General features: G+C 32.4%; 1 protein-coding gene across 2 annotated transcripts in view; it reads right to left on the bottom strand.

Annotated features, from left to right (window-relative positions):
* WDR37 (WD repeat domain 37) overlaps window positions 1-13,223 on the bottom strand; it is a 99,848-nt gene that overhangs the window by 33,511 nt on the left and 53,114 nt on the right. For both annotated transcript variants that reach the window (XM_074267217.1, XM_074267216.1), the window contains 3 exons: window positions 9,598-9,674; window positions 4,540-4,780; window positions 3,558-3,699 (listed from right to left, as the gene is read on the bottom strand). In XM_074267217.1, the coding sequence (XP_074123318.1) occupies window positions 3,558-3,699; window positions 4,540-4,780; window positions 9,598-9,674 (460 nt within the window). The remainder of the gene's footprint in view (window positions 1-3,557; window positions 3,700-4,539; window positions 4,781-9,597; window positions 9,675-13,223) is intronic.

Genomic DNA, 13,223 nt, shown 5'->3' on the forward strand with positions numbered 1-13,223 from the left:
CAGACATTGCATTAAGCACTGGGGAATGCAATGAAAAGGTAAAAAGCATTTTCACCATCAAAAAACTTACATGCTACGTAAGCCAACTTGTAAATAAAAAGGAATATGCAAGAAACATAAAAGGGAGAAGATAATCTCAGAAAGAGGGTACCAGATATTAAGAGAAATGGGAGTGAGGGATAGGGTGGGGGATCAAAACCTGCAAAGTTCCTCCACACAAGACAGCATTTAACCTGACTCTTGAAGGAATGCAAGGATTCTTAAAAGAGGCATAAGTGAGGGGAAAGGGCTTTCTAGGTGAGGTGGAGATAAAGTACAAAGGTAAGGCAATCAATGATGAAGTGTCACATGTGAACAACAAAAAGACCCAGTATAGCTTCTTTACAATGCAAGAAGGGTAATAGAAATAATATGAAGAGATAATCAGGTTGTAAAGAGCTTTAAATGACAAAAATTTAATAAAAATAATTATAGGACTTAAGATCACTAGAAAGTATTGGAATTTATTAAGTAGGGAAGTAACATGGAAGACCTATATTTTAGGAAACTCACTATGGCAGCAGTATACAAGATGGACTGCAATGGTTAGACCTACAAAACAGAAACTAAACAGAAAGCTATAATAGTCAAGAACAAAGGTAAGGAAGACCAGAAGCAGGTACAGTTATGTGAGAAGAACACTGAAGATATACAGGAGAGATATGGCAATTTGTTTGGAGTAAGTAACCAAATTGCAAACTCTTAAGTGACAAAGAAGACGGTAGAACCTCAACAATAATATAATTTCAAAAGAAGACTAAATCTGGAGGAAAAGGAAAAGACAAGTTTTGTTTTGGACATGTTCAGTTTGAGATGCCTACTAGACATTAAATGTGAAATGTCCAAGAGAGAACTGGTGATATGGAACTGGAGCTCAGGGAGGGAAAAAAAGGCATGAGCACAAAGATCTTGAAATCAACTGCAAAAAGGAATCCACGGAAGTTACAATAAATGAGATATTACAGTGAGAAAAGTGAAAAAGGGGAAAGAGCTTTAAGGTATACGCACAATTAGCATACTGTCAGCTAATATTTATAAAGTACTTTAAGATTTTCAAAATACTTTGTGACATGAAAATCCTTTAAAACAGACCAAGGAGTGATCGGAAAAACTGAGAAGAATGAGAAAGCGGTATAATGAGAACAATGAACAAAGTGATGAATAATTTCAAAGAAGCCAAGAAAGATGAGATTTAAGAAAAGACCATTAGAATGGCAGTTAAAAAAATGCTGGTAACTGGAAAAAAGCAGTTTTTTTGTGGAAAGATTAAGTCAGAAGCCTGATTATAAAAATTTTCAAAGAGAGTTCAAGGATGGGAAGTAGAAATACATTAGATAAAGATGGATTTTTTAAAGGAATTTAGTCAAGAAGGTGAGGAAGAGACCAAAAAAGCTAACAAGATTAGTTTATAATAAAATGCTACATTTTATTTGATTTTTAGGAGATTTTTGGGACAAAGCTAGCATATGCATATATGACTGGGTTTATAATTTAATCATCAAATAGACTTATCACATTCCCTCTATAGTGGGGGAAATTTCTAACATTATTAATCTGGAGATTTGAATCCTAGTAGCTTCTCTATCATTAACTATCCTGTAACATTAGGCAATTTACATTTGTGGATATTTGTCTTGTCTTCTGTAAAATCAATAAACTGGTGAACAAATCTTAGATTCTACCTCATACTCATCAAATTGACAAAGATGACAAGAGGTAAAAAGAGAAACTGTATGGAGAGACTAGGGAAAGAAAAATTTGTTAATGGACAAGGGATGAAGAAGTGGATCTGTTTAACAATTCTGGAAAGCAATTACCCAAAAATCACTAAATTGTAATACCCTTTGTTCCAAAGATGCATTTACTAAGCACACAGTGTATATTAACAAAGTCAAAGATAGAGGGCTAAAGCACCCCGTGTGTAGAAAAATATTTAAAGTAAAATTTTGATTGTAGCTAAGAAATAGAAACAAATGGTTGAATAAGCTGTGTAGTAAGTATTGTGCCATAAAAAAATTATGAATATGATAGATTCAGGGAAGTCAGAGAAGATTTGAATAAATTAATGCAAATTAAAATAGGAAGAAATGAGAAATAGCATTAATGACAATAATGTAGAAGAAAATCACATAGGAAAATAACAGACCAATCCATGACTTCAGAGGACTGGTAATATGACATCTACATCTTAGTAGAAAGATGATAGACCAGACTTGCAAAATTCAGGCATGGAAATATGTCGATATGTTTTAACTGCTCAAATTTGCTACTACAGTGACTAGGTAATTAGTAGTTAAAGAGAAATAAGAGAGGTAGGGAAGAAAGGAAGGGACGAAAGGAAAAGATGAAAGGGAAAGGGAAAGGGAAAAGGGAAGGGGGAGAAGAAAGGGAAGAGGAAAGGGAAGAAGGGGAAGATACCTAGAACAAAAATTCAGGATGGGATAGAAACAAGGCAATTTTGTTATCACATTAAATAAGGAAAAAACGATAACTGAGGTTCATGGTTTCCTTTTTTATTCTTTGTATAATTAAATATTCATAGTTACAGATGATTAATAAGTTCATAATAAAAATTTTAGTAAAAATATAAAGTCTTTGAAATGATAATTTTTCTAATAAAGATTCTATAATTCTTTACACAGTGACAACATTTTGACATTTCTGCAGCATTTTGGGGTACATCATCCACTGCACAGAGAGGAAAAGTAAATGTAAATAGTCATTAAGATGTACAAAGCCAAAGCACAAATGGCAACATAAAAATCTAGGGATGAATTTCAAAAGTGATCCTCTACTATGGTCTAATTTCTTTCTGTCAACATAGATTTGTAAAATAATTGTAAATGATCCAAAAGAGAGTGTGGTAATGAAGTCAGTTATAACAATTAACAGAAATAAGAAATGAGGAGTCAAGATTTCACATGAGCATGATCTGGAATAAGATAGGATCATCTGGAACTATTATCGGTTCTAAAATCTTCAAAGTACTTTAATTAACCAATAAAGAAATACACTATCTACTTTCTCACAGAGAAGTGGTGGGCTCAAGATGCAAGATAAAATACACATAGTATCTATAAATAGTGTGGAACTTTTTTTTGCCTGATTATACATCTCTTAAGGGATTTTTTTTTTCTTTTTTCAATGAGGAGGTAAGGAGGAAAAGGTAGGTGGTGTTTTCTGGTAGGGTAATTGTAAGGGAATAAAATAAAAGTCTATTAATTGAAAAATAAATTATAAAAGTCTTTAAAAAATATTACTTATATACTATTAAGCATTCCAGAAAAAGATATACTCAATTTAATAATATATAAACTATATCTATTAATAAAAACAAGTTGAGTTAGATGTTAATAAACTACCTAATATTTTTATTTCTTATCGATTTAAAATCTGAAGAAAAAAGTTAATGTTTACAAAGATGAAAAATAAATATTGAAAATTAAATTAAAATGCAACATGTGTACAAATACCAACCAATAAATATAATCAGAATTTAGAAAGCACCTGTCACTTACTCTGTATGACCTTGAAAGACATTCACAGAATGGATTGAAGGATCTCTGAAATCCCAAAGGCGAAATGTTGTATCACGAGATGATGTCACTACAAGACGCTGGGTAGGATGTGTACAACAATGTGTTAACTCTTGATCATGCCCTACAACCACAGATAAGAACATTTAGAAACAAAAAAGCAAGATTTCTTATTTTCATGAATATATCTATAATAAAGCACTCATTAAAAAAAACAAACAAACAAAAAAAAAAAAAACACTGTACTTCTAGAAAGAAAGAAAAAAATCAATATGGAGATTTTATAAAGTGTTCTCCAATGAGAGGAATCAATTTAGGTGAAAATTAAAAATGAACAAGTCACTTTAATGAGTACTTTTCTAATAGAATCAAGGAGGCATTTGTCCTAGGACTAATGTTTCAATGAAATCTCAAATTTCATTGACATGCATTCAAGTAGAAACTAGAAAGTGGCAATGTGTGCAGTATTTAATGTGACACAACTGCTTACTTTTAGGTTCAAGCTATTTAGACATGATAAGTCTGTACAATAGTCCATCTATATGAAACCTTCATTTTTTTAAGAGTCTCATCCCTAAGGTGACTGAACACATTCACATATTTAAAAAATGTATTCTGTGAAGGACTGAAAATAAAAATGCAAGTGAACACAAGTTGATTATGATTAGATTAGGATATACTTTCTCTTTACAATACTATGAAAATCCTCTTATACACATGTTCAGATTAAGCTCCCAATAATATAATTCTCTACACTTTATAGGATCAGCCATTAATTATTATTACAAGCTTCAAAAGCAACTTTAATTATATATATATATATATATATATATATATATATATTCTTGAATGACTAAAACATACAAGATACATTAATTGCATTGGAAAAAAACTCATTTGAAAGAGGTGTCCTATTTTTACCAAGGAAACAATAAAAAAAAAAAAAAAAATACTCAAAAGGTACCTGTTAAAGAATGAACAAGTTCAGATGTCTCAATGTCATACAGGTTGGCGGTTCTATCCCATGAAGCTGTTACTGCTTGCTTTCCTCCAACCAACCAATCAGCTGCTATCACCACTCCTTGATGGCTTTTAAGTGACGTTAGGGGAACTCTAATGGTAGGGCAATCACTGGAACCCTCTCCATCTCCATCTGCATCATCTTTATCTGAAAATTCCACTTCATCTTCTCCAGACATTTGTTGCTAAAAAACAAAAGGCATAAAAGTGAAAATCTGTCCTCATATAAAATACAGTTTATAGCTACATTTTAAACTTCTTTACTGCAAGACTATAATTAGACTGTTTTTCTTCCTCAAAAACCATTTATGACTTTATTTATCCACCTGTATTTCAGAAGTATCAACTAATCCAGAAAACCAAATAAAGTCAATGACAAACATGTTACTATATCTTATTTGTGTGAACCAATGTTATGATAAATAGGAAGCAAAACAATTCTTCATTTTTCTAAAGTTATAAACATTGATTTAAACACAAAATTCTCTTGTAAACAAAAAATTAACAGAAAATGAACAATCTACTATATAATATCAATATTAAATTTCCCATTTGTAAATAGTTTGTTTCAAACACAAACTTTAAGCTATTCTTAGTTTAATCTTTTTCTTCTGTCTTAAAAAAAAAAAACTAAGGTAAAAATGAAAAGAACTTTATGAATTTCATGACTAAAATTTTGACTAGGATAATTAACTTTATTTTAAACACTAAAATTTCCATTTTAAATGTCTCATTAACAACAATCTCATAATTTTCTTTTGGAATGTCAGCAAATTCACAACAAGGGATAGATATTTTTTCAAATTAAGCACTAAGTCTTTAAAAAAAAAAAGATTTCTACCGATTTAAACTTATGATACAAAGGAAATGTCTTCAAAAATTTTAAAGTTTTCTACTTAATCGAAAATAAAATCATAAAAATTATACTGTTTTAAAGCTGGAAAAAACAGAGTTAATGTAATTCAAAGCCCTTTCTTTATAGATAAGACAAGGGAGCCATAAGGAAAAAAATTAACTTATTAAAGGTAGGTAGTTGTTTTTTGTTTCAAAGACTAAACTGACATCACTATGTTAAAGTCAAGTTGCAGTGTGTCCAACTGTGACTAATCAGACCACATGAGCTTGGAATCCTCTGCCACAGGTAAGGAACAAAAAGCCCATATGAACATTTGGGTGGATTCTCTCACTGCACATCCCATGAGTTTCTTCTGAACTACTTCAATCCTGCTTTGCTCAGAGAGTACAACTTCTCTGATGAGGATACAACATGCTGGGCAGTTCTATGCCAGTGTCTCCCATATCATGCAATCAATTTCTAAGTTTTTAAGACCTTAAGAGCATCCTTGTGTTTCTTTTTCTAATCACCAAGTGAGCTTTTACCCGATGTGAGTTCTCCATAAAAGTCTTTTGGGCAAACATACATTTAGCATTCAAACAATGGACCAGCCCAATGGAATTGTGCTTTGTGCAGTTGAGTTGGAATGCTTATTTCAAAAAAGGATCTTAGTGTTTGGTATATTATCTTGTTAGTTATCCAGTCAGAATATTCCTAAGACAATTCAAATGGAAGCAATTCAATTTTCTGGCATGACATTGAAATACAATGATATCAGCACAATGACTCTATAGATATTTGGTTTGGTAGTCAAACACCTCTCCTCATCCACTTTTCTTCAGAGTTGTGCAAACCTGAACTAACTCTGGCAATGTATATGTCAACTTCATTATCAATGTGGACATCCCTAGAAAGTACACTGCCACAGAAAATGAAATTATCCATAGCATTCAGCCAAAATTAGCACAAGCTACAGAGAAGTAATTCCCACTTTTTATTGCATCTCAGTTTCAGAGGCTACACTGAGTTCATGATCAACTGTGAACAGATTATACACCAATACTCCCTCCACTTTAATGACTTTGATGCTATGTTCATCCTCACTGAAAGATTTGACAACACAATTGAAAACATCATGCTTAAAAACACAGGAGCAAGCACACAGCCTTATTTCACTCCATTAGTGAGTGGGAAACTGCAAGAACATTGTCCACTGTCCGGAACCCAAACAAACATGCTGTCAATAAAATTGATGTACAATACTGATCAAACTTTCTGGGTAACCAAATTTTGACATAATTTTCCATAAGTTGATAGTACCAAAGGAATTTCTCCTGGAATGGTCAGGCAGCAAACACTATTAACCATTCCTTAGTACTTTCTGAAACCACACTGGTTCTCAGGTAGATGACCTTCATCTGGATACAGAATCAGCTGATTAAGGATTATTCTATGAAGAATCTAGCAACAACTGAGACATATCCCACTCTTCTAATTGTCCTAGGACAATCTATTTGTTACCTTTACAGAGATGGACAATGGAGGCATTGTTGAACTCCTGGGGCATAACCTCCTTTTGTCATATATTCTGGAAAATTTCAGTCCCATTATATATAAAGAATGGACCCACACCCTCCTTTTAAATCTCAGTTGGAATAGAATCAGCACCAGGCAATTTGCCACATTCCAAACCGAGATCTCCTTTAGTTAGAACTTCAGCTAGGGAGGGTCTCATTTCCACCTGACATAAACAGTCAATGGCTTCACCATAGTTTGATAATGGTCTGCTGAGAACACTATAACAGTGTTCAGCCCATCTCTCTGGGAACATGTCCTTATCACTAATCAATGTGACTCCATCAGCACTGAATTGCTGAAATGCACCACAGTCCTTGGACCACAAATAGTCTTCGATGCATTATAAAAAGCCTTTGGATTGTTACTATCAGCATAAAACTGACATTCATCCACCTTCCTCCTGAGTCAAGAATCCTGCTTCTAAGTTTCTCTTGTACTTTACTTTTGATGAATTTTGTTGCATATGAATATTTAGCTTGGAGAGGAAAAGTCTATGATCAGTTCAACAGTGTACCACATCTTGCCTTTATTACTCTCACATGTTGGTATGTCTCTTCTCTTTACAAATAGTGTTTATTGTGAGGGTATATCCATGAAGTTTTATTATATCTAAGTAAAAGGAAGACAATGTAGATAATAAAGTCATGAGACGCATTAGTTTTCAGTAGAAGTGACTACTGCTGTTGCTGTTTCCAATTCCATTCTTCCCAAGGATTCCCCCTTCCTTGTCTAGCAGTCATAGTCAACTCTAGCATTAATTATTCAGAATTATAAGCTTGTCTTCTTTTGGCACATTGATGATCAAGGTTCCCACAACAAATTTTTCTTTGATCTCACCAGGGATTGTCAGGATGGGAGCACAGGCACTAATGATGGTGGTATGGTATTTTCCTGCAAGTGGCAATCATACTGTCACGAGCTTGTCATTCACTCCTTTTGGTAGGCATACAAGCTTATTAGATTAGTTTTGTTAGCAAAACCTAAACCAGCTTCTCAGTACTCCCCTTCACTACAGCCACTCCAGAAAAATATGTGGCCAGTTCCAACTACAATCAGTTGGCCTTCATTTTCCATATTACTTCATTACTTGATTTTTCTGGTAATTGGTATTCAGTAAATATTTTATCAATAAAGTACTGGTAATCTGTGGCCACTTTAATGAAAATGTTGTAGGCTGTACATATCAATATTTATTTCATCCATAATATTAACAAAAATCTCATGACTTCTCAGTCTTTGATTTTTTTCAGATCTATTTCCTATGATACAAATAATACAAAATGTTTAAGACACTAAATACTATATGAATATAATTACAACATTGCACATAAAAAGTACTAAGTCAAATGAGATCTTGATCATTAAAGATGACTCAGCATAAATTCTATTTGCCAACATTTTAAGCAGGTCAAGCCGCTATATATATTTAAATGTTATTAAAGTGTAAGTCTTTTAAAAACAATTATTAAATTCTATAGTGACCTCTTCACTAAATTTCTACTCAGATGCATCATCATGACAGAAAGCTATGCCAGTAAAGCATAAGAATAAAGCATAAGATAGGGGCTATCAAGTTTAAAAGTCCTTGAGAACCAATCTATTTAAGTTTGGAGAGGCTCATCACAAAAGGTAGTCACCAAATGACAAATTATTTCATTCATAGCAATTATGAAGATAACTTACTAGAATGGGAAGAGGAAAATGGAGGTAGTATCCTTATCAATTAAATTTCTGAATCAGTTCCTAAAGTAATTAAATAATATTGCAATGATGATACAATGTAACAATTCAGACTTTTATTTCCCTTAAGTTAGACCAAAATTCTGAATTTAGATGTAAGCTGATCCCTTATATTCAGTGCAAGCATAATGAAGAGAAAAATGAAATTAACTCAATATTAAAATTTTAAGCAAATTATTAATTTTTGCCATGTAATACAGCTAAGTTTCCTGATTCAACCACAACTTTATATTTGCCTTATTGTTATTGTTCAAGTTGTACCTTGAAACATTAATAAATGCAAGCTCATTTAATTTCTACATAATTCACCTGCTGGCAATATGGCAATATTTACCAATAAAAAAATAAGATTACATTATTTAATTAATTTTACTTATGCTATTATTTTTCATTATTAAAAAAAGTCCTACTTCTGAATTTAAAATATTACTACATGTGTTCACAATTAAATTCCTCTGAGAATTTATTTGTTCTCTGAAAGAATAAAATCTTCCAGAATGTGCTAATTTTCTAATATATAACAAAATCAATTCAAAACCAAAAAAGGTAAATGCAATTTTCCTGAAAGAGACTTCAAAAATCTTAAAAATTTGACAATCATGGTCAAAATGTTTATCTTTAAATAATTAACTTGGATATTCATTTTCATAAATCATTTAGCTTTCTCTGCTTGAAAAATTTAGATGACAAATAAGCATATAACATTTATATATCAAGTAATACATGACAATATATGATTAAAGTATTTGTATAAAAAGTGCAATAGGTTAGCCATAAGAGACATAAGCAACACACATAACTATAACTTATGGCATAACTTGAATTTTTCATTTAAGTAAAGGCACTTACACTAGTATCTGTAGTAGGTTGAGGTGTTGGTAGCTGTACCATAAATCTCCAGATATGAGCTGTTTGGTCTCCAGATGCTATAAAGAATAAGTCAGAAAAACATATTTCTCAAAATACATACAACATTGAAAACGTTTCATGTTATTTTGGCTAAACAACATGAGTTTCTATTGCTTTATGATGTTGCTGGGAACAATAATCTACTATAAAAAGGGAAGAGTAAGAAAGACAAATAATTGTCATGAAAATATTTTCCCTTTCATTGAAGGGAAAATAAACATTAATTAATGTTCAAGGTCCACATATATTTGTTACTATTAATTACTTCAGTCTAGAGTAAAATCTCATTATAGCAAAGTCTGCTTAACATGTATAATAACAATAATAAGAATGATAATAAGTGGCATTTACATAGCAATCTAAGATTTTCAAGCCATTTGACAAACATCTCATTTGATCTTCATAACCTAGGGAGACATATTATTATTATTTTATCACCATTGACAGATCAAGAAACTGAAGCAGGCAAAGGTTATGAGATGTACCTGGGGTCACAAAGTCCCTGAAGCAGTTTCAAACTTGGGTCTTCCTAAGTGCAAGATGTCTATCTCTTTATAATATGTGTATGCACATTTATACATATGTACATAAAGATACACATACCAAAACTCATCTTCTCAAATAGAACATCTAAAAGAATAGTTTAGTGTAATAGTTTATTTGGGGACAAAAGCAATTCATTATCAAATTTTTCATATAAGAAATAAAAAATGTTGAATTTAAAATGAAAACCACTTTCACAAGTGCACCCAAAGGTAGCATTAACTACAATTTCTGAAATGGTTTAGCTAATCAGATCTTACCAAAGTAGGGAGGGAGGGGATAATTTGGAAAAATGAATACAAGGGATAATATTATAAAAAAAAAAATTACTCATGCATATATACTGTGAAAAAAAATTATAAATATAAAAAAATAAAATAAAATAATAAAAAAAATAATTTTTTTTTAAATTAAAAAAAAAAAAATATTACCAAAGTACAAAAACACATGCAGATCCAATGATATACGGGATATGTTCTTTGGAAAGCAACTTGGCAAATTATGGAGAGGGATGCTGCTACAAGATTACCAAGTTATGAAAACTGGTTATGTCAATCTAAGAAACAAAGATAAATACAAAATGGCCCCCAGATTGGAGAAAGTAATAGAACAGCAAATAAAAGGTAGCAAATAGTCCAGAGGGATAAGCTTAAGAGTCAGGTTCCAATCCATCTTCTAACATTTCCTAGCTCTGGGATTATGGAAAAGTTATTCAACACTCCATCTAAGCCTCAGTTTCCTCATCTAAAATGTGAATAACAATTCTAGTACCAACTACAAAGGATTTTTAAGAAGCTCAATCAGATAATGTATGCATACACTAAAATGCTATTTAAGTTAGTAATTATAATCATGTTACCTCATCTTAAACTAAAATCATATAAAAAAGGCTTCTTGGACAAGTTACTATGCTATTATTCCTTCATATGTGATATTCTATGAGCTATTACAATGGTTTTTGTAGCTGAATAAAATAACTGGGCTTTGTAGTTGAATAAAAGCATAAAGATAAAAGCTCATCCTCTGTAACCTCACTGGAAAGCATCCTAAGTGCAACTCTTGTAGGAGATAAGACAGCAGGATTAATATGCTCCTCATCCTTTTCTCTTATGATTTTCAAGTCTTTGTATTTTACAAGTTCTTCCCTCCAGTTTGGAGATTTTAAATATTGGAATGGTAATATATGTATACATGTATATATATTTTTAAAAACACTGTTTAAATTTTATATAACAATGTTATACTGGGCAATAGTAGGCAACAGTTTAATTTGTGATATAGTTCTAATATAATATCACTTATTGTCTGAGTTATGGAAAATATTTTGAGGTATTTTTCAATTACTGAAAATAAGGAATTTTTCATATGTGTACATTCACACATACATACACACGTGTTTCTAGCTACAACATCATATTTTGCTAGGGCTGTATCAAAATCACTTTTGACAAGTGATATTGCCTTCTACCGTTCAGGGAAATGTCTTATCTTCCTGTGGTTGTTACCATAGCAACAATCCCCAAATATACTATCTAAGAAAGTCCTCAAATATTTTTGCCCTTTCTGTCAAAAAAAATGGTTAAAATAACAAGCTTTAGCAGATACCAAATTACTCTATCATAATACAACTGGTCAGTTCGTTGAGTTCATGTAAGTCTTTTGGAATTATAGTCTAAGAATTACAATCTTTATCCAAATCATTTGGGACTTTGGTTATTTTTTTTCAAACCTGTTTCATAATTAGATATTATTTCTAGAATTCTAGAATTCTTACAAATTGTAAGATTTGAAGATTTTCAATGATCTTACTACAAGGACTCCATAGCTAGTGTAATAATCTCAAAGCACACAGAGATCCCATTGTATATAACCCTGGTAAGAGTTTCTCTATTTTACAAAAGTCTCCCTCTATCACATCCTAGCCTCAAGTCATGGATGATGAATTTGATTTTGTGGAAGTTGGAAATGAAGATGATGATGCTTAGAATCAAAGATTTCTCAGTCCCTTCCTAAAGATTTACATACTAGTTCTATTAATATATGATTTTTGACCAATAACTGAGTAATCATGCTACTGGAATAAATGAGCCATATTCGTATTGATACTGCATGTTAGGGCTCATTCTAGAATTCAATAATTGCCTGCTGTATTAGGTTCTTACTAAGTGCTAATGAGATAATGATATTTTAGGTTCTTACTAAGTGCTAAGTCAGTACTTAACAATTCTCTAGTTCCAACCTTTACTGGGAGTTTTACTTGTGAACTCCTGGGGAGGAGCTTACATGCTTAGGAAGAGCAAGTTCAATGGTTGAAGTAATTTTTCCTAGAAGCCCTTGCATTATCCCACACCCATTCTCTGGGAGGATAAAAGAGGGCGGCACTCAAGAGATAGAGAGTCTCTTGTCTGGGCCAGACTTGAGGCGGCTCTCTGGAAGAAGAAGTCACTACTCTGGACCAGAGTTGGCAGCAACTGTCTGGAGACAAGGGCTCTCTACAGGAAGAAGAATCTGTCCAAGAGATTTGAGTTGACACAGCAGATCTCCTCCCAGAGAGCAATCGGCAGTCTCTGGAGACGACAGCACATTACATTAAGTGACTTGCCCATCTGATTTCAGGGATGGTGCTTAAAATTGCTTTTATTAAGACATCCATTGTTATTGGAGAAATTGAGAACACCATGGATAAAAGGAGCAACAGATTGGGCCTGGGGAGAGTAGAAGAGCTGGCTGCCTGTGGGAGGAATGGGGGAATTATGCTACTCTACTGCCAAGGCACCATGTTGATGAAGGGAGCAAGAGATGGCATTTCCTGGAATATTTAAAAGGAGAAAGTTTTCATATTCATTGCCGCAGATATCACACATCAATTTAGGAGCCATTCTGTGAGCCTTTATGTACTTTAGATTATTGTCAGGACCAGAGCTCAGAATGGGCAAGTCACTTAATGTAATTAATTACGTAATATAAGAACCTAACATTACTGAACAAAAGGCCCAGAAGAAATATTAACCTACTTATTGAGA

Source organism: Sminthopsis crassicaudata, chromosome 5 (genome assembly GCF_048593235.1).
Source record: "Sminthopsis crassicaudata isolate SCR6 chromosome 5, ASM4859323v1, whole genome shotgun sequence".
Lineage (NCBI taxonomy): Eukaryota > Metazoa > Chordata > Mammalia > Dasyuromorphia > Dasyuridae > Sminthopsis > Sminthopsis crassicaudata.